The sequence below is a fragment of the Falco punctatus genome (assembly GCF_963210335.1).
Source record: "Falco punctatus genome assembly, chromosome: 3".
In the NCBI taxonomy this organism is placed as follows: Eukaryota; Metazoa; Chordata; class Aves; order Falconiformes; family Falconidae; genus Falco; species Falco punctatus.
The window spans coordinates 113,226,425-113,254,387 of NC_137582.1; the positions used below are offsets into that span (position 1 = coordinate 113,226,425).

The 27,963-nt window shown below is 48.1% G+C and overlaps 1 protein-coding gene across 3 annotated transcripts; it reads right to left on the minus strand.

Moving 5' to 3' along the window:
* Positions 1 to 577: 577 nt before the first annotated feature.
* H6PD (hexose-6-phosphate dehydrogenase/glucose 1-dehydrogenase) lies at positions 578 to 27,963 on the minus strand. 3 transcript variants are annotated; one of them, XM_080377934.1, is made up of 6 exons: positions 14,773 to 27,963; positions 12,617 to 12,722; positions 10,240 to 10,893; positions 8,915 to 9,032; positions 6,417 to 6,686; positions 578 to 5,762 (listed from the first exon to the last, which is right to left on the minus strand). In XM_080377934.1, exons 3-6 carry the CDS (start codon positions 10,864 to 10,866, stop codon positions 4,405 to 4,407), a joined length of 2,373 nt encoding a protein of 790 aa, XP_080234060.1. In that variant the 5' UTR covers positions 10,867 to 10,893; positions 12,617 to 12,722; positions 14,773 to 27,963; the 3' UTR covers positions 578 to 4,404. The 3 variants fall into 3 exon arrangements, with proteins under 3 accessions (XP_080234060.1, XP_080234061.1, XP_080234059.1); XM_080377935.1 differs by having other exon boundaries at positions 10,240 to 12,021; XM_080377933.1 differs by having other exon boundaries at positions 10,240 to 12,722.

Consider the following 27,963-nt stretch of genomic DNA (forward strand, 5'->3'; position numbering starts at 1 on the left):
TCCAGGACACACTGGCCTTCTCTAGGTAGTGGAGGTGCCAGGCGAGGCTTCCCTTTCACCCAGGGGTGGCTGGCTCTGGGCAGGACGCCCGGGTATCAGCTACACCGGCGGGCAGGTCTCCGTGCTGGGACCCCGCGCAGTGCCTCCCTAGCCAGAGTCACAGCACAGCTTGCTCTTGAAGTTCAACTGCATAATCTCAGCTCACAAATCTCAAACAGATTATAGTTAAAATGCAGCTCTATAAAGTCTATGTTATTAAGCAACTCAGTACTATGGTGATAGTAACTATGGAAATGCAACTCAGGGAGTAAATGTGGATCAGTGGAGACTTTCGTAAGGCCTGACGCTTTCAGGACCCTGCATAGTATTGGGTGATTCCATCTTCTCACCTTAAAAGGGCTTTGGCTGTTCATCTGTTTTGAAGTCCTGGCCTTGTTTGGATGATACACACACACTCACAAAAAGACAGTCACAGTGAACGCTTAAGACTGATGGTTTCACACTACAGAAAATTGACTACAGCTTTAAAACTTCACTCACCAAGAGGGCAGGATCAAAACCAGAATGACCACCAATCTTTGAAAGAAATTAGACACCTTTATTAAAAACCATTTATTTTTTATAAATATAATTCTTTATTCATTACACAACATGAAAGGAATCACAAAACTTTATTCAAGGGAAAGTAAGATTTTACAACTTGATTTATAAAAATTGAAGTAAAAAAATCAGTTACTTCCAGTGTTAGTTTTCTATAAAACATATAAATAATCGTACCTCTGAATTCTAGGAATGCACTTGACATTGCAATAAAAATAACAAAACCGGCATCAATATCACTTATGGGAGACACAGACTATAAGAAGTTACTCCATGGAATTGCTTTTGCAAAGAAAAGTTAATACAAGCTCTCAAGAAGGTGCATAGCTCCTATTAATAGCTTTCACAAAACAAAAATAGCACAGCTCCCTTGGCCTGTAGCCCAGTGGATTTCTACCATTCTTCCTTATCAGATCTGCTCCTCGATTAACCCTTCTTCCCATCCGCAGTATCCCTCTTGCCAGTCACAAATTTTACATGTTTAAAAATACTTGTTTTTCATTTGGCAAATGCTAAGTACTAAAGAGTCTAACAGGAATTTTCTGTGTAAAAAGAAAACACAGTTCTAAAAAAACCCTCCAAACGACCCAGACAGCTATATTCACTGAAGAAAACGTATGTAAGCTTTTACTGGATTTTAATAAAATCTAGGATGAATTTTAGGATGATCTATTAGAGATTTTGCAAATGAACTCTATTTTCAGCTGGAAAGAACAGCAGCTCTTTGGGAAAAAAACCCACATGCTTATTTAAAAGTGCACATAAACCTCTCTAAAATCAGTGTTTATTTCAAAAGGTCCCAGCCAAATATTAACAAGAAAGTGTGCAGAAATAAGAAAACACCAATGCCAGAGTCATCTGTAAAGCAGTAATAAATTCTGTCATTCATAACAACATACTTCTTCTCACAGAGGTCAATTTTTCATTAAAACCTGTTCCCTCACACCAAATGCAAAAGAACTGGAATGAAGCTAACATGGCTATTTTTGTTTAAAAATGAAAAATTATGTTTGAATTTATGGACACACCAGACCTAAAACGTCTGCACAGCTGTTTCAGCCACTGTGGTATATTTTGGAAGCCAGTGTTTGCTAGCACCCATCTATGAAGAGAGTTATTCCAGAAGAGTTATTCCAGTTAAGTCCTAGGAGTATGCTCTTATTCCAGACTCCGCTGTCAGCATATCCTCTTGACAAGCAAGTCCTGCAGCAAGGAACTGCAGTGCTCACCTTCCTTCTGCTTTTTCAGGCTACTCTCTTCCCCTGTGATTTATTTCACCCTTTGGTGTTTGTGCTGGTAGGTAAGCCTGCCTGTAACCACGGAACAGGTGGGAGCAAACTTATTCACGAATGCCCACAAACGATGGATAACCAGCCATCCCAGTTGTGAAACCAGACCAGTTAAGGCACTTGTACTCTTCTGGGTTTGAGCTTTTGAGAAAGCTACACCATAACAACTCCCCTCCTTTCCCATGCAAAAGCAAAGCAACATGCACCAGTGCAACTCAGCTCAGCTTAGTCAAATCCAGTATGTAAATGCAGCTTTTCTGGACCATCTGCAAGGTGGAGGAGAATGCCTGCCAGAAATCGCAGCCAGTCCCTGAGAACGTGGCCTTTTCCTGCTGCACATAGCTCTGCCAGGTTGTGCTCGCTGGCTCTGTTTGCCTAGGGACTGCTGATGAGTAACAGGCTCTAGAGCTTGCCCCATGCACTTTTATCTGCGCAATTAGCAGAAGACAATAATTCTGATTGCTGCATTAAGAGAAGCATTATGCTGAAAGGCAACAGCTTGGGAATCTGGGAGCACAGGCTGCGCAGACCTCCTGCCTCCCTTCACATGCTGCTGGACCATAGCACCCACCCGTACCTTCGTCCCTGGGGTTCAGCAGATCCCTGTGCAGGGAAGGACACGAAGCCAATGCCTGTCGCCCAGCCTTCTAAAGCAAAGTCTCCATCCTTCCCTAGGCTGCAGACTCCCAGGCCTGACTCCTGAGGATCCTATTTTTCCCTTGGGAGGCTGTGCAGGGTGGCCTGGCCTGGCACAGCCTCAGCCCAGCCCTGCTGAGAGAACAGCACACAACTTGCTGCTGCTTCTCAGGGTCGGGGATGCCACCTCCTGCCGGCACTGGGTCCCTGCCAAGCCCTCAGCCTTTGCATCACCTCAGACCTCGCCATCTTCACCCAGTCACCCACACACAGCTACTTCTCTGCGGAAACAGGGCCAGCATCCACAGGGACCGGGAGAAATCCCCCCCCCCTCAAAAGTGGCCTCTGCTCCCATGAGGCATCCTCCTTGCTGGCAGCCAGCGTCATGTCCACCTGCCAGCTTCCTGCAGTGGGTCTGCTCCATCCCAGCGCCACCCCAGGTGACTGGGTTTGGCTCACGCCTCCACACGGACCACCAGCCCAGGTTCTCCCACCTTGTGCTGTCTTGATTTCCCTACCAAACGCTGCGCTCTGGCGTGCAGTTGTATATTGCCCATTAGAGAAGATCACAGAGCACTTGCGGTACTCATGAAAGGACAGACACTCCCATGCACAGCAGCATTCCGGGAAGGTGAAAAGCAGGAGGGGGAAGAGTGGGGTCTCTAGGTAGGACTGGATGTCTCCAACCCTTCCTGTGAGCAACAGAACTATACATTTCTGTAAGTGCTTAATGGTGTCCTGTCAGAAATGCAATTTGCTAGTTCTGCATGCTAAAGGGATATGTACAAGAGAAAACTCCCTCCCCTTCTAAGTCAGTGTCCTTGAGTTCAAACCCCACCACCACCATCCGCAAACATGAAATGACCGATGATAGTTTATAAAGCTGCCTCCTACAGAAATTTTATAAGCCACTGAATGACACTGCAAGCTTCGATTCTGAAGGACAGAAAAAAGTTCATTTCAGAGAATCAGACAGAGAAAGGTTTCTTTGCTAGCTAAACCCAAACAACTCCTCTGAACATCAAGCTTTTCCCTCAGTAATTATTGCAATGCAGGCAAATAACAGCTCTGTGAATCGTCATATTCCTCGCCCTGCCCCCATTATTCTAACAGCCTAAAAAGCGAAGCATCTTCCTTCTCCATCCCCTGTGGTATCGGCTATCCACTTAATGAAAGCAGCAAATTACTGCTGATAAACTCAGCCTCTGCTGCTGGGCAATTTGCAAAGACGCGGGACTGCAGTGAGCTCACAAATCGGTGTCAGCATTTAGGGGCCACACGGCACAACAGCAAGCGGGTGTCTACGCTTCCAGGACAGCACAGCCACAGCCAGTGGCTGGCTGACACCAAATGGGCTGCACATGTCAGACTGCAGACCCACGTCCACAGAACCATCATTTTACTGAGATGACGACACTGACCCAGCCAGACTGAGCAGGGCAGAGGATGAACACGTTATTACTGTCTCCTAGCCTGAGAATTAAAAAAAAAAAAAAAAAATTAAATTTGGCAGGCACTTAATTTAACAAGTCTCCTGTAGTGCCCACGAGGTAGTTAAATACTAATAACGAGAAAGGCCTGACAGGGAAAACTGAGGCACTTCAAGGTGAGGTAATTTGTCCAAAGTCACAGTCAGAACCCCTAGCAGAGCCAGAATTGCAGCACTGGGCTCTTGGCTCCTACTTAGCTCTGAACACTGAGCCGAGCCCCTTTCCAGGCTCAAATGGCAGAGGCACTGCAGGCCATGGATCTCCCAGGAGGTCAGAAAAGTCTGTCAGAGATGAAGCTGCTGCTGGCAACAGAAAAACATGGACATTGTGTAGGAAAATCCAGGCTGTAAGGGCCATGCACACAGGGGAGGAGGGACACTGCGAAGGCATCACCCAAGCAGAGCTTCATAATCCACATACCACACCAGCTGGCCAGAGCTGGGGCTGACACCCGAGATCGGCCATTTCCTCGGCTTATGGCCCACCCTGCTGATCAGGGTGGTGATGTCGTGCTTACCCTTCCCCAAAATCAGGACAAACACCTCTCTGGCCTTGTTGATGAGCGGTAGGCTAAGGCTCATCCTTTGGTGAGGTTTGACAGGGCTTTCAGTCAGCACCACAGCCTGAGCCCCTTCCAAGCCATTTTCAGACTGGGGGAAGAGCGAGGCAGTGTGCCCATCAGTGCCCACCCCCAGCAGCACCAGGTCAAAGCTGGCATTGGCCACCAAGGCCACTATCTCCTTGGCATACAGCTCCGTGCCTCTGTCCTCTTCCACACAGAGCCGCCGGTTCAAGTGCACAGGCATGGGGTGGATGTTGAAGTAGGGCACCCTGACACTCTGGAGGAGGTGGTTGTGCAAGCTGAAGAAGTTGGACTCTGTGTCAGTGAGGGGGACACAGCGCTCATCTACCAGCCAGATGTGGGTGTGCTTCCAGGGGAAGGCATAATGGTGTCTTGCCAGCCGCTGGAACAGGACTACCGGGCTCGAGCCACCCGAGACGGCCAGGTGGAACTGCCCAGACCGTGCCACAGTCCTGCTTGCTGTCTTCTCAATGTCAGAAGCCAGCTGGGAAATCAGGTCCTCAGACCACGCTGAGACCAGGGGACTGTGCCGAAATTTGGACTGGATTGTCCTGTAATCGTTTGGCATCAGCCTGCTGGGTTTCAGCAGTTCCACTGGCTCTGCCAGTGTGAAAGCCACCTCCCCACTCACCATTTCAAAGTCTAAGAGGTGCTGGTTCTCCACGCCACCAGGGTAGAGGCGCAGCGGCTGGTGGGAAATGCTGTTCAGTAGTGGCGTCCAGAACGCCCAAGAGGCCAGCAGGTTCTCGGTAGTAATGAAGAAGTCCTTCCTGCCATGGTAGATGTTGGAGATGAGGACAGAGTATGCGTCTCTCTCTTTCACAGGGCTGTACACATAGTAGTCAGACAACGGTTGTCCAAAAATGTGCAGCTCCGACTGACCCACTGCTTCTCTCCAGCTGCCTTCTGGCATGATGGGCCTGAACAGGTTCCTGCTCACAAGCACTGCGGGGGTGTTGAGTGCGCCGTGCCCGATGTAGAAGATGATCTGCTTGGCTTTACATTGGCTGTGCCCTGCCACCCTCAAAGTCTCCTTCTGGGCGCAGTAGGCCCGGTTCCTGAAGAGGACACGGACATAACCTACCCGCTCATCCAGAGCTTTCCCAGAAGTGAGGAGGAAAGGGACCCCTTCCCAGCGCAGGCTGCCGCTGTGAATCAGCACACCTGAAACGACACCGATCTCAGCTACCAAAACAGCAAGGAGATTTGAGGGGATCTCTGTCACCTAGCTATCGTTTTCCTTCCATAGCTCCCAGAAATCTTGGCATCCAATGTGTCTCTTGCTCCACATTCAGCCCTTTCATGATATCCTGGACTAACTGCTCTCCAGCTACCCTGCTATGCTTCCTCCCGGGTATCCACCTCATTAGCCTCCTTTCATCTTGCAGGAAACCAGTTTCTGAGCGTGAATATCATTCTGATAAAATCTTTACTGCTCAGAAGACACAGCACGGCCGGAGATACTAATCACAGAGAACCGCCAATGCTTTACCCCTTGGATGCAGAGAGCAAATCAACTTTATGAAAAGGCAAAAGAGTCTGCAGGCCACTTCTAAAAATAACGGAGATCTTATCAAGAATAATGTGACTTAGCTCTTATGCAATGCTTCCAATTCAATGGGTCATTAGTTAACTAACATGACAACAGCGTTATTTTGTTAGCTCCCAGTTACCATGCTGCTGGATGCCTGGAGACATCCCTGTGTCAGCAGTGAGGTCCAGAGTCATGGAGCTGGTACCAGCATGCAAGGACTCACACCTCCTGCTCTCCTCAGCTCTAGCCTACTCCCCTTTCCAGGGCCCAAACCAAACTCTCACCTGCAAAGGTTGGTGTTGTGCTGATGTAGTCACGTGTCTTCTGCAGTTCCTCCTGAACCTGGCTGGCATATGCCTGATACTGGCCCAACACGGCACTGTTTTTCTCCAGACCCCACAATGACTGGAAGGCCTGCAGCTTGCACTGCAAAACCTCTTCAGCCCTGCTCACATTGGCTGGGAGCTCCATGATCAGGAACATCAGGGCCTCCGTGAGATGATTTTGCAGCACATCCCGGATGACTCCATACTGTTCGTAGAAGCTGGTGCGGCCTGAGGACAAAGAGGAGGTAAGGTGCCAGTAAACCCATGTGGTTTTCTTGCAGCCCTGCACTCAGCATGTATAACATGTGTGCTGGGAGAACAAAGAGCACAAGCCCCAGCTGGTTTGCACCAAGCTCCTCTTCTCCTGGCCCAACAATTAACTTGGAGCTATCAGGCTCAGAGAAGTTGTGGATGTCCCATCACTGGACATGTTCAAGGTCTGCCTGGATGAGGCTTTGCGCAACCTGGCCTCATGAAAGATGCCCCTGCTCATGGCAGGGGGTTTGGACTAGACGAACTTCAAAGGTCCCTTCCAATGAAAACCATTCTACAATTTCATGATTCTAAGCCTTCTCTCTCCCTGCACAGGGGCTTCCAAAAAGTCCCTGCTACTACAGTAAAGATAAAAGGTTCCCCACAGGATTGCTTGTCCTCCACAGAGCCAGACATAACCCTACTTTTGGGTGCTTACAGAGCCGAAACCCAGCAGGAGTAATGCTCTCGCCTGATACTTCCCGAGTGCACACAGCAGGAGGCAGCTTTGCTTTCTGGGATGGCTTGTGCTTTCAGAAGCTGCAGTCAGTGACCAGCAGCAATATCCAGCTCAAACCTCCCACATACAGCATGACGCAGGGTCCCTGTAATAACCCTCACCCTGACACTCCTGTCCCGCAGGTCACAGCACCTCAGCCTGGGACTCCACACCCTGTCCAGTTCTACAGAAAAGCTTTGATAGAGTAGCTGGAAAGTGGCATCAGAGCAGGGACCCCAGCAGCTCTATAGCTACACACCAGGCCGGCAGAAGGAGCTGAAGCTGGGCCGGGCAATGAGCACTGCCCTTCACTGTCTCTTTTCCCCTGGTTTTCATGTCCTCAGGAGGCTCTGGCTGAGCCATGCCCTTGAGAGACAAATTTTCATGCACAAAGCTTTGCTTCTCTTTCCCTGCCTGACTCCTCATGCAGGTGGGAACAGGGGAAAAAAGGACCATGCACTTATAAAGGGACTCAAACAGATGCCCTTCAGTAGTCCAGCAGCAGCAGGCTGCACACTGCAGACTACATCATGGCCATAGGCTTCCCCTATTGATTGATACATTTATCTCCCTTGCTGTAATCCAAAGGCACATTCATTAACGTAATCAATGCTGCAGACTTGCTGGGAGCCAGGCTGCCAGCTGAAGCCGCGCAGGGAAAAGAAGATATCAAATGAAAAATTACAGAGTTTCTCAGAGTGGGGAGCGTACAGGGTGCAGCTGGGCTACACACAGACAACACTGTTCTCCTTAAACCTCTCTGCAGTGCATCCCTCTCCCACAAACAGGCACAGGTGAGGTCTGGGCTACCAAACCAAAGATCACTCCAAATTTGATAAAATTGCATTAGCTGAGTTTGTTGTGGCTGAGGAAGGAAGGGAGGGAGGGAGGAGGAAGACAGAAGAGGAGGTAAAGCAAGTGGAGAAGCAATCCTGATGTTGCAGAACTGAGGGCACCTGACATCCCAAGAAATGCTGTGGGTGGCAGTCCAGCCCAGGGTGCTTTATGCTGAGCACTGCAGAGTGGATGCTGCAGCATTGCAGGGAGAGATTGCAGCCGTGTCCTTCAGCAGGAGACCCATGCTAGCAACTCTGGGCCTGGATTTTCTCTCTGCAATGCTCTTACTTACAGAGAGGAAGGAAAAGAAACAGGCAAACACAAGAGTGACCTAGGTACCTGGACTGACACCGACTAGCTGATATGAGTAACAGCCAGGCAAGAGATGCAAGAGCATCTTCCAGAGAATAGTACAAATGTATACTCAGTATGAGCTTGGCAGCTAACAGGACAGGAATACAAAAGGGTTGCTGTTACAACCAGATGACTGCAGCACTGAACTGAAATGGCCTTAGATTGCATTAATTCCAAATCCAGTGCCTTTTATCAAGATTTGTGATAGAAAGTTAGGTGCACAATGCCCCCAAAGCTCTGCAGCAAAAAAAGGTGGGGGATTCTGCCCCTGCTCCCAGCTGAACTGCAATGGGAATCTTTGCTTGGAAGCAGCAACACTACCTGGAAGTGAGTCAGTCCCTGGCATAGGAAGTGTACGGCAGTCCCTCTGTATTGCCAGGGAGCAACGTATTATTCATTGGCTTTCTTTTGTTCCTGCACCAGCTCTACCTCAAGGGCCACTTTCACAATTAATGAACCTGCCAGTTCTCCTTCTCACTCACTCACCATAGCTCTGCACACTCGCCTCACCAACCTTTAGCATCCACAGTTTCCTTCAAGACAACCTCCACTCTTTCCACATGATGTCGGTTCCAAATTGGATCCAGAAACTGTCGGTTCTGATCTCGAAAAGGCAGGATATGGGCTACAGCCTGTGAAGGGAAAAATCAAAGACCCAACAAAAACTCACCATGTTTCCACAGTACCTCTGCCTCACTGACACATCCAGCACTGGGATGCAGCCAGCTCTGGAATGCCAGCAGACATGCCACACAGTAGACAGCAGAGCTGGGTCAGAGAAGAGAAAATCAGCAAGAGAGCCTGCAGTGAGGTACAACAGCATCTCCAATGACTCTACAGAGCAGACATTAAAGGTCTTTCTGAGGCATTTTGAGGTTTCATGTGAAAAAAGGCTGAACTACAAAGTACAAGGCACTCAGTTTATACCTGTCAGAGGACAAAGGGCTGAGTCAGACCATCCTGGGACTAACAGTTCCGAAGTGCTGAAATACATCAGATGAGATGCTTACACCACTAAAGCCATCTGTTTGGGGTTTTTTTTGGGGGGTGGGAGTGGGGAGTGGATAGAGAGAAGAAACCCCCCTCTCTTAGTAGAGGTGCTCTCCTTGCAGCTGAACATGCAACCTTCTGAGTAAAATCTGGCTACAGTGCCATAGCTGGAACAGGCTATTTTCAAAATGTGGCATCTCATTCCTCCTCTAAAACAAGGATGGCATGTCCTTTAACACACTCCCTCTGGGACAATGCAGCTCCACATCCTCAGCTTTCCCTGCAGCAGCCAGTGCTCCATGCCTTGAGTGGAGCACAGGGCAGGACGAAACCTTCTCCTAAACATCCCGCAAAACTAACATCCCATCAGCTCCATATCATATCAAATTAAAAACCACTTCTAGAAGCCACAGCTAAGCAGAGAGGCCTGGGTGTAATGAGATGGGAGAACTGTGAGAGAGAAAGGGCACTGCTTACTCAGCGAAATCAAAGCCCTGACCTTGGTGAGAAGACCAGATGAATTCTGCGTCTCTCCTCCACGCACACACACAGTCCACCACTAAACCCGAGCCTCCCTCTGGAGAGGGGGTCCTCACACTCTATCGGGAGAAAGCCCTGCTTCAGCCTGCACATTTCCTCTGCTCTGCAAGATGATGGACAGCAGCACAGGACAGGACAAGAATAACAGTACGGGACTCCATAAGCAAATGAAGGCTCGGGAACGCGCTCAGCAGCTCTGCCTGAATTTGAGAAGGGAACACTCTCATTAGATGCAGAGCTAACGTCCAACATCTCCCAGCCATTAAGTCCCTCAAGCTGGCAGGGGGCTCTGCACTGCAAGCTGCTCACCTGTTTGCCAAGGTAGTGGTCCACCCGGTACATCTCCTCTTCTTTGAAGAAGCTCGACAGCTCTGCAGCCAGCTGCTGGGCTGACTCCAGGTCATGGCCAAACGGTTTCTCCAGCACCACACGCAACCAGGCTCCTGGAGGCGGTCTGCAGCTGCTGTTGATGTGGCGGGCAATCTCTGTGTAGGCAAACGGTGGTACTGAGAAGTAGAAGATCCTTCCAGCCTCCTTCAGCCCCTCCTGGCGAAGCAGCATCTCAATCTCTCTGTTCAGCGCGGTGTAGTTTTCGGCGGTCTTCAGCTGGTGGTATTGGCTCAGCTTCAGGAACTGGTCCTTGAGCACAGCACACCTGTTGGGAGATTCATCAGGGGGACAGGCCAGCGTCTTCAGCACATCAAACATCAGCCTCTGTCCTGGTTCCAAAGCTCTCAGTGCAGCCCCATGGAAAGTGAAGCTGTGGCCACTGCTCACTTGGTCCATGTAGAGTTGGAACAAACCCTGCCACAAATACTTCCTGGCCAAGTCACCTGTGGCTCCCAGCAAAACCACCGAGATGTGGCCCTGGGACACTTCAGCCAGTGATGGCAAGGCTCCCGTGAACAACACTGTAAATAGGACTCTTCTCAGCATCTTGGGAGAGAAGTAGACCCCAGAACACTAGAGGACAACAATAAAAAAGAAAAACTGTCAATCCATGTTATATCACTACAAAACACTATGCAACGTACCTGCTTTCCCATGGCTGAAAAGCCAGGGACTCCAGCCTGGATCCTCCACCCAGCAGTCTCTCCTCCCTCCATGATGTGAAACATGGCATTAATGGGCTCTTGAAAAGCCCACAGCCTCCTCATGCACACCAGAAGTGGAACAGGGCATGTGCCTAAGGTCGTTGTAGCATAAGCATTGTTCCCACAGCTGAGTCAATGAGGGGTGTCAACACTTTCAGCCTGTGAAGCTGAAGCCTATTTTAATACAAATTTCAGAGCTGGCTACAAATGGACACGTGTGCCTGCAAATTAAGCACTGCTTTCAACAACCTCCCGTTTGGGACTTTGCTCAAACGGTATTATGCTGTCTTGGCATTGCTTCATGTCAATATTGTCATAGCAGCTCAGAGACAAGCACAACCCCTGGCAGTTTCAGTACACAGGCTATTCTTTAATATACTGCCCTTTAGTGACTCTTGTGTACCACAGTTCTCATGGATGGAGCCGAATTAGCTTCTAATGAGCTACTGGGAGACAAATGGTCTGATAAAACAAATGGGGAAGAAGTTTAGTCCTTAAAATTGAGTCTAGACGTGAGCCAGCCTAGATACTGCCTCACGATGGTTGTGCATGCAGCCAGGAGACAACGTGAGGTTTGTGTTCTGCCTACTGCAGCTTTCCATCAATGAGGAGCACACGCCGGCACCCGTCCTGGCCTTCTCCATTCTAACCACTGCAGCCAGTAACAGCTGGCCTCCCTGACCAAAAAGCCCCTTTGCTTATTCTTATTTCCCTAATCCAAACCAAAGTTGTTTTTAAGAAAATGACGGAAATGAGACATTTAGTTCTTATACCTAGAAACACGGCAATGACTTTACATCTCAAGAGAGACAATCTGGAACAAGTGAATAAACCATTGAGCTGTTCTCATTACCCCAAGTATTATTTCAGAAGCTCTTACACCAGCTATCTTATTCTCTTAATTTCATTTTCTGAAGTCGTGTTTAGTTGGAGCACAGACTTAACTCCTTCAAAAACTTTTGATTCTGGTTAATGAATTTGTAACTTCTCATTTTACCTGTGTAGGAAAACAAGCCACTTTTTGACAGTAAGAGGAAAAGGTACATGGCTTTTCTATAACCGTGCAGTTGCAGTCATATGATTACACTGTTTTAAAATGGCAGTTTCATGACCATATAACTGAGAAATGGATCTTGGATATGAGAATGAACACGATCATCTTAACCTTCTGCAGGCAGAGATAAGACAGAAAAGTGTCTCATCAGATTCACACGCTCACAGTCAGCTGTAAGACATATACCACTGGCTCCATTGCTCCAGTTATAGCTCTATATATGCCCTAGGACCAAAAGCTGTTAGAATGTACCTGCCCAGTCTCACTCAGGATGGTTTTTCCTAGCCTGGAGCACAAGGCCTGGTCCTTGGCTCCCCTTGAATGGCAGAAATGAAATAAAGATGCCGTCCTAGCTCTTGACTGGTTCTCCCCCTGGAAAGCTCCCAGAAAAGCTTCCATCGCTAAACCAACACAGGATCTAAATCAGCTAAAGGATGAGGGTAACTAAATCAAAACAAGGAACGTCTGCATATCTCTCCCTATGTGCAGCTTGAACTGGTCTGTATAAATCTCACTTTTCTCTCCCGAGCAAACTCACCTGAGCAATACAGGAGCTTTACAGAGACTGCAGTGGCAAAAGCAGCTGGAAACTTGTCTTCTTCACAGCCCCTCCCGAGCACAGATCTCTCTTCTCCTGCAACAGACTGTATGGCAGACCATCTGATCAATGGTCAGGTGAGCAAGCAAGATAAGGCAGGTTGTTCCCTTTCTGGTAAATGGGAGGAAAGACCCAACTGCAGCAGAGAAAAAAGGAATGCGCCTGTGCCAGCAATGTCCCAGCACATCCCAGCTCTCAGCCCATACACGTTGGCTGTGCTAAACCCTTTGGCTGCTGCCTGTGAGCAGGCAGGAGTGTGGCAGCTCCTGCTTCCAGAGTGCCTTCCTAACTCCTCTGCTTTGCACATGAGCTCAGATCGACGCTAAAGGTCTCCAACTGAGACCCTAGTGAGCATCCCCAGGAGCAGTCCCGCACTCCAACTCTTAGATGAAAGCACTTCCCCGGACTACAATCCGAGGTAGTGAGAAGGGGACAGACTTAGTAAGCCCCCCCCAAACAGCAGGACAGCGCTTGTGCAATGCTGCTGTGCCTTCTGGGCACCCTGGCCTCCCTCTCAAAGGTCAGTTTGTGTAGATTCCTTGGCTTCTCCTTCCCTGTTTCCTGCATGGAAATCACACAGCAGCAGAGCACCGGTTAGCTGACCACAGCTGCAGCCCTCTCTGCTCTGCCACTGTGCAAGGAGACAGCCTCAACGTTCCCCACGGGTCACACTGCTCCCTCAAGAGACAGCCCAGCATCCATTGCTCTTCTCTGGAGGGCTTCAACAGGGTTTATCATAGCCTGTAAATCTACCTCGAATCACCTCTCCCCAGCCTTCCGCTGTGACTGCCTCCCGTCCATCCCTTCTCGCTGTGCTGTTTAAGCTCCACATACCCACTTAAAGAATCCAGCAAATCGTGCTGGCAATTGCAGAGGGCCAGGAGTGCAGCTCCTACAGTTTTGCCTGCAGTATAAATAATCACCATTTTAAGCAGAGGCTTGGTTTTCCTTCCCCCACTGTGGGGTTATAATGCAGATGACAAAGTTTCTCAGTGCAATAAATTAATATTTACATTTGCTTGAGCAACCTTTGTTCCAGGAAACCTAGAGAAGCTTGACATACTGCCCACTGCACCTTGGCAGGCTGCAGTTACTGTGATGCGGTAGAGACCGCAGCTGAAGAGCGGGTACCTATGGTGGAACGGGAAGGGTTTGGGTGGGTCTTTCTTTTCCACGTACCCAAGGAAAGGAATGAATAAACCAAGTAGTTTCCTGGCAGATTCAGCTACACTGTCACATGTACTTCCAGGCCAGCTGAAAACCAGTTTCACAACACTCCTAATTGCAAAATATTGTGCTACGCTGCCCAGAACAAGCACAGTGAACCCGGACGCGTTTGTTTACTGCTTTCGTATCTGACAATCGCCACCGCTCGCCTGAGAGGATAACACCCCAGCAGCCCCCGCCGGGCAGCCCGCAGCTGCCGGGGCAGCCCGCAGAGGGCTCCGGGGCCCGCCCCACGCCGCGCCCTGCCGGGGCTCAACCCAGCGACGCCGCAGGCCGCGCGCCGCCCGCGCCCCCCCCGCCGCACGGAAGCGATCGGCAACGGCCGCGCCGCCGCTGCGCCCCCAACGCGCGCCCACGGGCGGAGCCGCGGCCACCGGCAGCGCGGCCCGGGGTCCCGCCGGCCGCGCGGGAAGGGCGGAGCCGCCGGGGCTCTCGGCACGTGCGGGCGCGGGCCCGGCCCCCCCGGGCTCCCGGCGGGCGGGGCGGCGGGAGCGGGGCCCGGCCTGGCTGCACGGAACCGGCCCGGCGCCGCGCCTCCGAGCCCCGGCTGGGGAGCGTGACCGGGCCGCCGCGGGAAAGCGAGCCCCGGCTGGGGGCCGCCCCCGCTCCCACAGGCGCCGCCGGGAGGCCCCGCACCGCCCGCTGGCCGGAGCGCCGGGGGCGGGGGCAGCGACCCCTGCCCTTCGCCCCGCGGCGCACACCGCCGCCCGGGAGAAGGGGCGAGAGGGCACCGGGCGGACCGGGGGGCTTCTCTCCGTGCGGCGGGGAGGCCGCTGCTCGCTGCTGAGCGCACCGTCCGGGAGAAGGCCGCCTGCTTCGGGCCGCGACCGCCGCCCCCCGCCCTGTCCCCGCCGCCGCCCCCCACTCACCTCCCTCCCACCCCGGGCAGCCGCGAGTGGGGCGGCGGCGGGCGGGCCCGGCACAGCGCCCTGCCTGCCGGGGCGCTCCTCCCACCGCCGCGACAGTTTGCGTTTGGCGTCGGCTCTTGCCGCGCAGCGGCGGTCGGGAGGGGCGAAAACGGCGGGGCTCGGGGGGTCGGGGGGCGCAGGCCCTCCCTGGTGGGGGACGCGGCCCCCCTTGCCCAGCCCAGCCGCGCCCTGGGCACCGAGGCTCGCTGCCTTTCGATACCTGGGGGCTGCGTCAGGCCGTGCCTGCGTGCACGGGTGTGTGGTGCGCTCTCTTGCAGCACACTTGGGCTGGAGAGGTTCATCGTGCGGCATTAGACCAAGACTTCTCCGGAGGCCAGGAGTTTCAGCAACCAGAAGTCTCTATTTTCTCCAGTTGCATTGGCTGGTCTAATTTTTTTATATACATATATAAGCATGCGCATGTGTGTGTATATTTGCCTACAGACCGTGCACTGCTTTCTGTCCTGAAGTTCCTGTGACCCTGGCACACTATACATGTGCATCTGCAACTCCTGTGCTGTTCTCTAAACAAAGTACGCACCTTGTGAACTTGCTGGAGTGCATTTCGGTTCAGCTTGACATGCTTTTAGACACACCAAGTCTGGGAAAGGCAGGCAGGGTGATGGGTGGCAAATAGAAGAGAACAAAACCCTGCAAAGGCCCCGCCGGCCCCAGGGTGCATCCCGCAGAGCTCTGACCTGCTGTCCTGGTGCAACACACAGCTGCCAGGAGCTCGGCCATTGCCTTCGACTTCACTGGGGTGAACGATGTCACAGGTGGCATTTCCGCAGTTGGCTCCACTAAGTATGTTAATATACAGAAATCTTTATAGCTGCTGGCTCCCAAGATCTATGCAGGCTGTAAGTCAGATTCGAGGTCTCTGCTAGCATTGGGCTCACTGCCACACCACGGCTCCAGCTATGGATTCCGTCAACTCCCCATAAAGCAACAAATAAAACTGATAAGAATATTAAAAACTTGTTTGTTAAGAGCCTTGGCCAGACAGACTTCACAGATACCATCTTAAGGCATCAGAAAACTCTTGTGTTTTTGCAAACCATGACTTGTATGGCAACAGCAAGGAGTTGTAAAGCAGATTTACACATTAAATAGCTGTAACTGTATCTGTAATAAATGGCATCACATTATATGGCAAGACTAAACACCATTCCTATTGCCTGTTTCAGTCAAAGGTCTCAAATTACCTGACGCAATTAGATAGACTTTACCACAACTCCTTTACAGATGGGGAAACTGAGTCACATTGGCAGAACTGCAAACAGAATTGGGGTACCTTGCTGCTCAGACCAGTCACCTAGCAATGACATTACATATAGGACAAGCCTCGCGTTGTATTTGTGATATAACTTTGAATGATACTTACAGTATAATTTCTTGATGCCATAACCTTCTTCACCAATCTGTTCTGGAGATTATTCCATCAGCGTGTGTGCCATGAAGACACTTCATGGTATTGCAAAGATTGCAGAGTGGCACAGTGTTAGCACCTAGGTTTCTCTGCAGGGTAAGGGGCCCAATTTAGGGACGAGGGAGACTGCAGTCTACCCTGCTTCACATTACACGTTGCTTTATGATTCTGACCATGTTACTAATGCAGCTCTGGGCTGGGTAAAGTCTGCATGCCTCTAACCGTGGCCCTGTTTCTGCACAGAGTGTAGATCACAAGCGTTTAACTCAAGTGATGAAATTTAACAAATTAAACTCGGTGAGGGGTAATTAACTCATCTGAAAGAGCCAGCAGGGCAAATAATCCAGCTCCAGAGATCTCCCCTTACCACTTTGTGTGATATTACTACACCGTACGTTTAGCAAGAAGCTTAGGGGAATCAGTGCTATATCCCATAGCTGTGTATTTAACCCATTAATGACCCGAGGACAAAGCTTGCTTAGCTCTCAGAAGCTACTCTAGGTCTGTTTGTGTATAGCAGAGTGTAAGAAGAAGTAAATGGGAGTTCCCTTTTGTAGTCTGATTTCGGTTCTGGAAGAACCAAAGAAGGGGGCTTGCCATCTACTTTAGCAGAAATCATTAAAATTAAGATCTCCCTGCTGTATATTTCTGGCACATTAGATGAGATGAACAGCTGAGGTCCTGGTCACTTGAGCCTGTTATTATTATAGACAGGACTGGGAGTAGCAGCAGTTGTTTAGCATCTTCTATTGAGAGACCATGTTATTCAGCTAGTCATATGATGCCAAACTTTAAATATTGAGGCTGAAATTGGGGGGGGGGGGGGGGGGGGGCAAGGGGGGTGGTTCTCTCTATGCAGTCATTGTTTGGAAGTCTCTGAAAAAAATAGCACAGCTATTTCTGAGCTGAAGGTCAGAAGATAAAATAGGTTTTTTGACCATGTTAAAAATATCTCAGCTGTTTCATTAAGGAGCTCTATCATCTCGTAATTTGGGGCAAGTAAGATTTTATCAGGATGATGGTTTAGCATCAGAGTGTGCTTTTGGCAGTGAGTGCCTTTTCAGACTTACTCGTTGCATGGCCCTTTAAGGGAAGTAGGTCCAGTGTGACAGATGAGACATGTGATGCCAATAAAGGAATACAAGGTAGTTAGCAAGGGAAGGGGCATTAAGGACCCAGGTGTTCTACAAGCATATAAAAGCTCTGCAGGAAAGAGAGCTGTTCTGGTTGATGTTTAAAGATGGTGTTTCAAAGGAGGAAATAGTATGCTGAAGAGAGCAGCTTATCAGTTGAGATACTCTGGCCTGTAAACCTTGGGTGAAGGTTGTGTTTTGGTATAGCAATTGAAACCTGTTCCATAGCAAATGGTTCTTTAGGCAGGAGAGGAAAAAACAATATAGAAAATGAGCTTCATGCAGTGGGAGTTTTTTGCCCTTTGCTGTTGTATTCACAGGCTAGTGTCAAGGTGTAAGGAGGGGAAAATGAGCCAGGATGGGGTTAATGCTGCTTTGAAGAGGTAAGGTGTACTTCAGTATAGCAAGTTTTGATGAAGTAATCTTAGAGAAAACTTGCCTGGTATCTACCCAAATTTATTAGCCTCTGTCAAGGCATCTACTGCCAATGAACTGTAGATGTGGCTGTGAAAGACTGAATAATTTCTGTGGATGCTTTATCATTCCTCAGTTCTTGTGTGGTGTTGTTTCATGAGTTGGGAGGCTGCTTGGTCACGCTGCTGCAGAGCCTGGTGGGGCTTAGTCAGTCACCATGCTGGGGGGACAAGCTCCCAGGAAAGCTCTGAAGTTCTAGGCTGCCGGGCTCACATGACTTTACTCAAAGTTGTTAACTTCTGCTGTTAAGCAATGAAGAACAGCTGTACAGCAGCTGGGCTTCTTAGAAAATAAAATTGTCTTGTGGCTTCTGGAAAACCAGACTGTAAAAATCAGCTGATGTGGGAAAAAGTAAGAAAGAGGGGCTCTGTTACAGCTATTGGGGCAAGTCAGTGGCTTAGCTACTTAATGAGTTCTGGAGCTGCAGTTGTGCTTGAAGTTAGTTTGTGGTTAAGAGAACTCACTTAAAACCTTGAATGGGAAATCTCCAATCCAGTTTAAGAAGTTTAGATTTAAGTACTTACACCTGTTTGGTATTAAACAATGCCATCTCTGTGCATCCAGACAAACTATGTTTAGAGGCTGGAAAACAGATCTGCCCAGGAGCCCCCTTGTAGTGATGGCAGGTGATGTTCCCAAGACCTGACTGCTCTGGTGTTCTGTCTGAACAGCTTGGCTCTTAGAGAGCTTAGCATCAAAATAAAGCTGAGATACTCAAAGGTGAGAGAGAGTATTAGAGTAACACTGCCTCTTAGAAGCTTCTGTTTCTATTGTTTGTTGACTTTCCTCTTTAAACTGTAGCTTTTAAGCTGTAGAAACCATACCCAGTGAATGCCTGCCTCGCTGGAGTGGGGCAGGAAAGTGTCTTAAGCCAGCTAACTCTGTTGCCCCTCTGCTGCTATCCCGAGCCAGTCATGGGACTAAAACATGACTTAATATCCCATTGTGAAGTTCTGTCACCAAGACTAGATGAGTCCCTCAGCAGCATCGCTGCAGTAATGATGCAGTCTGCCATCCCTCAGCAATCAGTGTGCAGCTGCACCACAAATACTCCATAAAAGCAGGGACAAGGGGAAAGGAGGTAGGGGGTGGAGAGGAGGAGAGCTGATCTTCACCAAGTAGTGTCCCTGAATTAAAACAGAACTGGTCGATCAAGTAACCTGTGCCTGGTTTTTCTTCTAACAAAGTGATGCTCTCATCAGCTTGATCAGCACATTAAAGACAGGGCTGGCATGTTCCCCAGGGAAGGTCTTGCACTGGGACAGGTTGCCTTCAGTCCCCTGCTCAGTCCTGGACTAAATGAAGATGGAAATGGGACAAAGCTAAACATGCTGTTTCTTCATTGTAATGGAGGGAAATACTATCTTCCTTTTGTGCATGAGGATGAAGGAAGCCAGGCAGCTTTGCTAAGTTTTCAGTAGCTGAAGACATTACTGAGCTCCTGAAGACCTCCTGGTGCATTAACTAAAAGACTAAGTTGTACCTATCCTATCGGGTGGGGTGGGGGTGGGGTTGGAAAATCATGAAGCAACGACTCCCATTGTTGAACAGAGGGATTTTAGTCCATCTCCTCAAGATAGGCAGAGGTAGTTCACAGATGAAGTGATTGCCACCTCTCTGCCCTTGGTGTTAAGAGTAATCATCTTTCCTTGTTGGTTCTCCAACATGACCTGTTCTCAATGTGATCCAAACTGGTTCAGCAGTTTTGAGTCTGTATCATAACTAGTTAATTTACTCCAGAAAGAGGCACAAGGCAGGTAACTTGTGTTGCTGGTTGCCTGGCTCTGACAGCTTCTGGAGCGCTCAGGAACTGAAACTGCAAGCCTTTGAAGGCTTGGCTGCACTGTGGCAGCACTCTGTCCACTGAACAATGCTGGCTTTCTCCAAACTCTGTAGGGCCTGGCAAGTAAGAAAATTACTTTTCTTGGCTTGTGATGTAAAAGGAGGACAGGAGATAGGCATGCAGGTAGCACTATAATCACTGAGTTACTTGAAGTTCCCCAAAATGTACTTGGAGTTTAACGGTTGCTGTATCTTAAGTAAATATTGGTTAAAGATTGACACACTGAGCTTCTGAAATGAATAATAGATCTTGTTCTGGTAATCAGTTTCCCAATTAATTAGTATTGGACATATTGTCCTAGATAAAAAAAAAACCACAAAAATTAATAGTATATAAATAGCACACCTGTGAGAGGGAACCTTCAAATACATGGAGGGTTCCTAGTCTAGGAATATCTTAGCTCTTGCTTTGACTTGCACAGCTGCAGTCCTTGGGTTTTGTTGTTTGGAGTGGATGGTGCAACACTGCGTACCAGTGTCCACCTTTATATTGAGTGATATGGATTGAACCATTGCAGTAGGGTTATTTCTTCTGTCCAAGAAGTCTTGGAAACTAATAAAAGCAAAACCACTGTCTACCAACCACTTTTATGTTCCAATATAAATAGCAGCCTGGGCAGTATCTGATGGCATAACACTGCAACAGAGCTGTGTTGCACTTCATGTCAGAAAGCCGATCAGCCCAGAACTGCTGCACTCCAAAACAGCTGAACTGCACGAATACAGCAAAAGGCTTTCTCTGAGCATTTGACAGGTGAATGGAAAAGCAGAGTTGAAAATATATCCCTCTGTCCTTATCTCAGTGCCACATTAAGATTAGACTGATTGATAAAGTTTAAAAAGAAAATCCTTCATCATAACGTATTTGTTCTCCTATAACAAAGTGAAATGCACCAAAATGCATAACCATGTTACTATTAATGGACTGTATTGCAGCAGTAAATTGGTGCAGAGTTTGGGATGGTATGTGCTGTTCAGTGCATTCCTTGGCATATTGCATGCAGGCTCTGCGTTGGAGCGTTGTTTCACTAGAGGGGTGTTTTTTCTCATCTACTACAGATTAACTATGTGTTTCTGGTTTGTAGAGCAAGTGGCCCTGAAGTATTGTGAAACACTCCAGTAAATCAGTGTTTTCAAAGCCTTTGCAGAGTTGTATAAATTTCAGTAAAATATTTTGACGTTCAGGGGCATCTCTTCTTGCTGCTGGTTGTAGCCTACTCCCGGGTTAGTCCCAGGTGTCGCTGAAGGCCTGCAGAGGTAGTGAGTGGGCTTTCATATGCTGGGAACACCCTGCCTGTCAGTGCTAACTCTGCCATGCAGTAGCTGCAGCAGTGCGACACTGGTAGCAAGGCACAAGTAACTATAAATACAAAGCTGAATACCCAGCTCTGTGTCTCTGTGGTTTTCTGTGGTGGTGTAAAACCAGAAGAATTGAGTACGCGATCTCATGCAACAAGTATAAAGAAGTAAAAACTGACCCAGTCCCCTGAATCCTAGGCTAGACCTCTGCTGAGTGGGTGGTAATGACCGGTATGCTGGTTGCAGATCTTGGTCTGCATATAGTACATCTCACCTCCTGGTCCAGTCAAAAAACTAATCTCCAAATGGAAAAGCAATGGGGGTGAAAAGGAAGAAAAAGGCTTTCCACTCAGTGCCAGGACTCTTCTGGATGCAGATAATCAGCATATCTGAAAACTTGATCTAAAAGCTTTCAAGGGTGGTACCAAAAGGCAATAATAAATTTAGATTGACCCTGATGTACACTTGGCATTTTGCTATGGTGCATTGAAGGATGTGGATGAAAAATTAACATGTTTCAAAACTATTACTGTGCAACTGTTGGTTCCAGAGCCAGCTTGCTGTAGAGCCCTTGCCCACATATTTTAAATGCTGCCTGTTTCAGTTGTCCCCTAGCAATATCCTTCAGTAACCTTGAGCTTAAACTGCCCTTCCTCAAGTGTCACTCAGCGCTGGAGACTAGAATAACAGAACCAGAAATCATTAGCAATTGGTAACTCTAGGATGTAAGGAGAAGTCTCTCGTCTGGACACAAATTCTTTTGTTCCATAGTGCTGACTCTCACTTCCATGAAATGGAGGGAAAATGGACTGGTGTGTGTTGTCTCGGTGCTCGTTGAATCTCTGCCATGAAAAGGGGCTGAATCCACCGTGAAATACAGGGGTCTATGCAGCTTCATTAGTGGCAGCCTTCCAATGGCTTAATCAGTGGGATAGTTGAGGGACAAATTGTGCATTCTGTCAAACCAGTTAAGATGAAAGAATTACATGTACACAGGGCAAAAAGCTTTTCTAGGCCTGAGCTCGTTTAAAACAACATAGCTTTGCTCAAGCTAATGATAGGGTCTTTGGATCAGACTTTCCGCTGTTCTGCATATTAGGAAAAAAAGTAGATCTCTTAAATCTTTGTGGAAGGTGTGAGCTTTTTGATATTTTTTTAAAAAAATTTAATATTTATACTTGCAGCTACTGTCTGAATTCTTGATGTGGTTAAGACTGGTGTTAGCAATACCATGGAGAACCAGCTTTTTTTCCCCTGTTCTTTTTGCCACCCCCTGCCCTTATAGATCAAAGTTAGAGAGCGCTCTCCCTGCATCTTCCAGGCTTCTCTTTGCCTGAGAAGCTGCTGCCGACTTCTGAGTAAGTTCCAGCCTGCACCCCAAATTTAGACTAGCTCAGGTGGGAGCAGAGTACGTTTGAGAGGCTTCTGCAGATGTCCGATTGGCCTTTATTTTTTGCTTTTGCAAGAGCAACACCACCAGGTGAGAAAACCCAGCAGGCAATCGAATGGCTCAGTCTGCACCTTGTCAGGAAATACGGCTGTACAGAGCGTGAGCGTTTGCTTTTTAGAAACAATCCTATAGGATCAGGGTTCTTGCAGTGTCAGGGATTTAAGACTTTTTAACTCCCCCCCCCCCCCCCCCCCCTTTTTTTTTTTTTTTTTCCTTTGCTTGTCTGAACAGCTCTGGGCTCTCCCAGCATCACTTCAGTGCAAGGACCCGTCTGACACTACTTATGCCAGGTCCTGCCTCCCTCACCGGAGAAGCAGCCTGCAACTTTTGCTGCTCCAGACGACGCTTCATCCCTGGGAAAGCAGAGCTCTAGAGTGGATCTGGGGTAAGGAGAGAGAACTTCTGAGGGAGGGAGGGCAGGTTTCCTAACCTGATGTAATGGAAGGTCTTTGCATGCTTTTTTAGGAAGGGAGGCATTTTTAGGGAGGCTGTGGTCCTTCCTGCTGCAGGGTTGTCTTTTATAATTGATAAAAGATGAAAAAGTCCAACTTCTGATGTGTGCTTGCTAATTAAACTTCATTTGGCTTGTTTCCTTTTTGCCTTTTTAATTCTCCTTGGGATCAATATGAGGGAGGCTGAATTAGTGAAGTCTTTTTTTAATCTGCTTTTTTTAAAACAACCAAACCAGCCAACAACCACCACCACCCCACCCACCAAAAAAAACCCCAAAAAACCACCAAACCCCCCAAAACCCAAACCCCCAAACAAAACATCAATCAGAACTAAACCCACTAAAATTACTTGTCAGGAGCTCTGGTTTTGCGTGATTTCTGCTGATGCTTCCCCAGGCAGGTGGTGGGTTTCAGTGCCTTGAGGCTGGTGCAGTTGTGCTGCAGTCCGAGCCCTGTGCTGAGCTGCAGAGCCTTGCAGAAGTGCATCAGGACGCGCCGACTTGCTGCTGATGCAGCACTCGGGGGAAGGAAACTTTCTGCATCTCCCCTCCTTTCCCCCTTCCTTGGCACTGCTCAGCTTGCCTCCCGGCTCTCGCTCCCTGTCACCCCCCCAAAGAATCTGGGGGCTGTGTGGCAGGACACAGGAGGACGAAGGAGAAATTGGGTGCTGCAGCTTTAAGAGTGCAGTAGTGCCAGAGCTTTTCTCCTTCAAGTGATCTGCAAAGCAGCAGCCTCAGCCAGGGATTCCCCTTTTCCTGCTCTCCTGAGCTCTCCCGAGCTGCCAGCAGGAATCAGGGGGTTTGCATCCCCAACTGATTTGCCTTTACCTCCGATTTTTTAAGCAATCAGTTAAACCCCAGTTCTTTCTTGAAACGTCCAGATTCAGACCGCCGTTCCAGCACCCTTCTCCCAGAAGTCCGTGTCCTTGTATCTGGTGAACTCAGCTTACAAAGTGTGTTCTGTGAATCTAGGAAAAGTGTTCTCATGACCTCCAAGCATGAATACATTTCTACAGCCTTCATAAGTTCAATTTGCATTGGAAATGTGTTAGCACAGCCTTTTACTGCAGAAGTTTAACTTGCATTTTCTGGAGAAACATGCGGTTTGAACACTATTTCCTAATGACATGAGGGCTGAAATTTTAATTATAAAGTAAAAAAAAAAAAAAAAAAAAATCTCTTGTACATAACTGTCTGCTACCACTTGCATTTTCCCGGTATAAAAAATATCTATATTAATTGAAATGTGTCTTCTTAGCAATTCCAGAGTCTTGGTACCTGTATGAATGAATGGGGCAAGGGGAAAAATGCAGTTTGAGCAATTATCAGTTCTGTGGAAACAGCAGTGAAGTCAGCTGTGCTGAAATCCCTGCAGATAGGGATGCGATGTTGTGTCGGGGCGGGGGTGTGTGTGTGTGCTACTCAGCAGTCAGTCCTTACAGCACGTATCAAGTTAGATCCTTGCTGCTGTGGAGTTAATGCTGGACAACATTAGCAGCATCTGAAATGACTAAATATTTGACTTCCCTTTTTCAGTGATGTCTCTTGACACCAGGAAGGGTGTCCTTGTCCCCGCTGAGGCATTTACTTGTGTCTGCAACTTTATTTGAGAGTAGTAGTGTATGTTTACATTGATTAGATCTGTAATTGTGGTGGCTTTTTTATCGTGCGCTTGCACAAGGACTAAGAAAAGTCAGTCAGATCTGTAGGAAAGGTAAGTGTTATCCTCCTCAGAGAGGAGGGGAGCTGGGGCCAAAGCGTGATCTCTCAAGGTCACACAATGCAAGGTCATAGTAAAGGCAAGCCCCTAGACACCCTCAGTTGCAAAGTTGTTCTTTTAAATTTGGTAAAACTTTCCGATCTCTCATCAGCGATATCTCTGGCACCAAGTCTTGAAGACACAAGAGGAGTCATAGATGTTAAGGCTGAAACCTTGAATTTTGCATGGTGTAAATCACTGAAACTGAAACTGAAACTCAGGTGGCTGTGATGCAACCTTTATGCAGCCCACTAATACTACGTTAGCTTTGTTAGCTTTGTTTCCCTTGTGTTAACGAACAAAGAGACTTAAGTTCATTTGTAAAGTACTTACACATAAGTCTGTGCATTTATGAAGAACCACTCCAACTGGTGGAATAGGAACAAAATAAAAGCAGCAGGGTTAACAGGCTTGATGTAAGTCACCAAGGGATAATGAATGTGACAGGGTGTTCCAATGTATGGGCATTGTGGAGGGGTAATCAGCATAAAAGAATATTGATCTCTGCCTTAAGAAAAAGGCCAAACAACTTCTGTAAAATTGAACAGAACAGACTTCACCAAAGGTGGCACAAGTGGTGAAACCATGGGAACTGCAGGGAAGCAGGTGTGTGCTCTGGAGTTCTGCTTTCTAGTAGCGGGCACAAGAGCTTCTTGAAAGGGTTTTCTTCATGTCTCCTTGAAAACCTGCCATGATGACTCTCTACCAAATATAGAAAATAAGAATGATTATAGAAGACAAAAATGAGCCAAATCCAAGACTTGTGCATTTCAAACAGTAGTCCCTGTATTGAAGTGTCATCAAGCTGGTGATGTCTTCAGGTGAGGTATAACTCATCACTTGCTACTGTAAGGAAAGTAATGGCAAAGAACCTGTCAGTGCTGAGCAATGGGATGCAAAGCTGCAAAAGGCTAAATAACACCAGAGTGCAAGGGTTGGGGGAGGCAGGACGTACTTTATGCTGTCTGTCCCCTTACATCCTGTGCTGCCCTAGCAGTTCTTGCTTTGCCCACCTGGACAGGCATCCTCAGTACACATTAGATTTTAACTGCGGTTCATAGGACCTCCATTACCACCTTAAACTTCTGTGCTTTGCCTACAGCAATCCAACATGATAGATATCCAGAAAGTGTGACTGAAAAGCCTGAGTGCATAGATTCAGTGCCTCTGAAATCTAGACTTCGCTGTGTCTGGTAAAAGACCATGCTCCAGCTGGTTTCTTCCTTTAATGTCGGTCTCTGTCTGGAAAGCAGTGATCTTTTCCTGGTTGCCATATTGATTTCAGAGAGAGTTTTAGCATTTTGGGCTGCCTGGGATATTTGCTTCTGCTAGACTGTGTTTTCTTATGAGTAAGATGTCTTAAGAAAGTACTAGCTTTATAAAACGTAAGGAGGTTTATTCCTAGTACCTGCTCTTGGGGCTCATGAGCTTGCACAGAGATATGCCATACCAAATCCTCTGTGGTTCTAGCCAGCACTGCTGCCAAGAGCCTCAGATGACACTGCCTCACCACATGTTTAGCAAGTGGGACCTAAATGGCGGTTTGCTTGTTGTTTCTGACATTTCATTATCTATTTCCAGTGGCTGGTATAGAAATGGTTAAGAAAGATTAGGTCAACTGACAGCATGTATTTTTGGAGAAGGTCATGGATTCTGTGCCTGGTGCCCAACTGTAAAAAGCAGATGTCCTTTAAATATCTGAATATGTCTACAGTTTGTTTTAACTCTTGCTTTTGGTGCTGCGAAGGCCAATGTAGTGTAGCGCAACAGCGGGCCACACGCTAGGCTCTGGGGATGTAACTTACTTCTAAACTGGTATGTGCTGCTTCTTCCCTCCCTTAGGGAATGACACGCTCCATGGGTATTACCTAGTACTGCAGCAAACTCACATGTAAGTTTCTTTCTTCCAAGAGGTCTGGTTTTATGAGTAAAGAAATACAGACGTGGTGTGAGGAAGGGTCTCCTATACCAAAGGGAGTTTAAAAATTGCTACTGGACCCCAGTTGGAGGGTCATTGGTAACGCCTGTTCCTGTGAGGAATCGGGGTATCCTTTCCCTTTCTGAATAAGGTGAAGCATTTAAGTTTTGCCCATTTTCCCACAGACCGGAAACATTTGGATCAGGGCATGGGAGAGAGGCTGCTTCCTGCAAAACCTCTGCAGATTCTTCCAGTTGGCTCTTTCACTGCAGAATCCAGAGCGATCGGGAGTGCAAGGGGTGGGGGAATTTGTTGGCTCAGTTGTGTGATGTGATGCACCAATGTATTAAAAAGCCTTACCAGCTGCTGTAAATTGCTTTCTGCCCATCCCTGTCTGACACATGAACACGAGAATTCCCATGTGCCAGGAATCTTAATGTTTTTTTTCCTCTTACCTCTATGCCTGGGCATAAATGTCCTTAACACTTAATTTTTCTAGCTCAGCCTTTAGAATTTCTAATTATGCTGGGAGAGCTAAGCTGTAGTGGAGTTGCCATTCGGCTGTCTTTCTTGTGCTTTTCCCCTGCTTTTCAGACAGCTGACCTTTTGAGAAGGGAGAGTCCCTACCGCTGAGCGAGGAAGAACTAAAATTTGGCAGATCTGAATGGGTTTTAATTTGCGTCAATATGCTGCAGCAAATAACTGTGTATATTTATAAACGGAGGACGAAGCTTACCTCATTTTTAAAAGCTTACTTGTGATGAATAGAAAGTACTCTGCTCTTGTCTTAAAGAGCAAGATGTAGTAAGGATGTGCTTATTGAAGATGCCCTTTGCTTGGTTTAGCAGCAGAAGTTGTGTTGAATCCTGTGGAAACAAAATAAGATCCCTGCCCCAGAAAGCTCACAGACAAGAGCCTGTTATATTCAGGAAAAGCATGGAAATGGCCTTGAACTAGCTGTTGACCTTGAATTGTTGGTGAAGTTTTTCGTTTAACATATTGGTGGATGGTAATTTATCATCAGTCATAAGTCCTTTACCAGCCCTGTCATTCAAAAAAGGTGGAGAGTTGCGTACCGTTTGACTAAACAAAGGGAAATTACGTGGGGAGCCATTTTCAACTTTGAAGGTCACTGTCAGCCTGGGGATAGTGGGGAGTTGAGGTCATACCTCCGGTGCTGTGTTTTGGCCTCTGTGGAGCTGCTAGGCTCTGAAATGCTTCCCCACGGATACCTTTTCCCAAGGGATACCTGAGTGTACCTTTGCATATAGTAAAGAACATACTTTCTGGGTTTTTTGTCGGCAGAAGTCATTGTGCTAATGCAGCAGCGCTGTCAGTGGCAGAGCACGCAGCCTTAACCCGTCTGCCTCGCAGGGCTGGTAGAAGCGCTGGAGTGC

Coding starts and splice junctions, on each gene's coding strand:
- H6PD (XM_080377934.1), bottom strand. CDS start 10,866: ATGCTGAGAAGAGTCCTATTTACAGTGTTGTTCACGGGAGCCTTGCCA. Junction 9,033..10,239: donor ACCACTACCTTGGCAAACAG/GTGAGCAGCTTG, acceptor TTCCCTTCACAG/GCTGTAGCCCATATCCTGCC. Junction 5,763..6,416: donor CACAACACCAACCTTTGCAG/GTGAGAGTTTGG, acceptor GTGTCGTTTCAG/GTGTGCTGATTCACAGCGGC.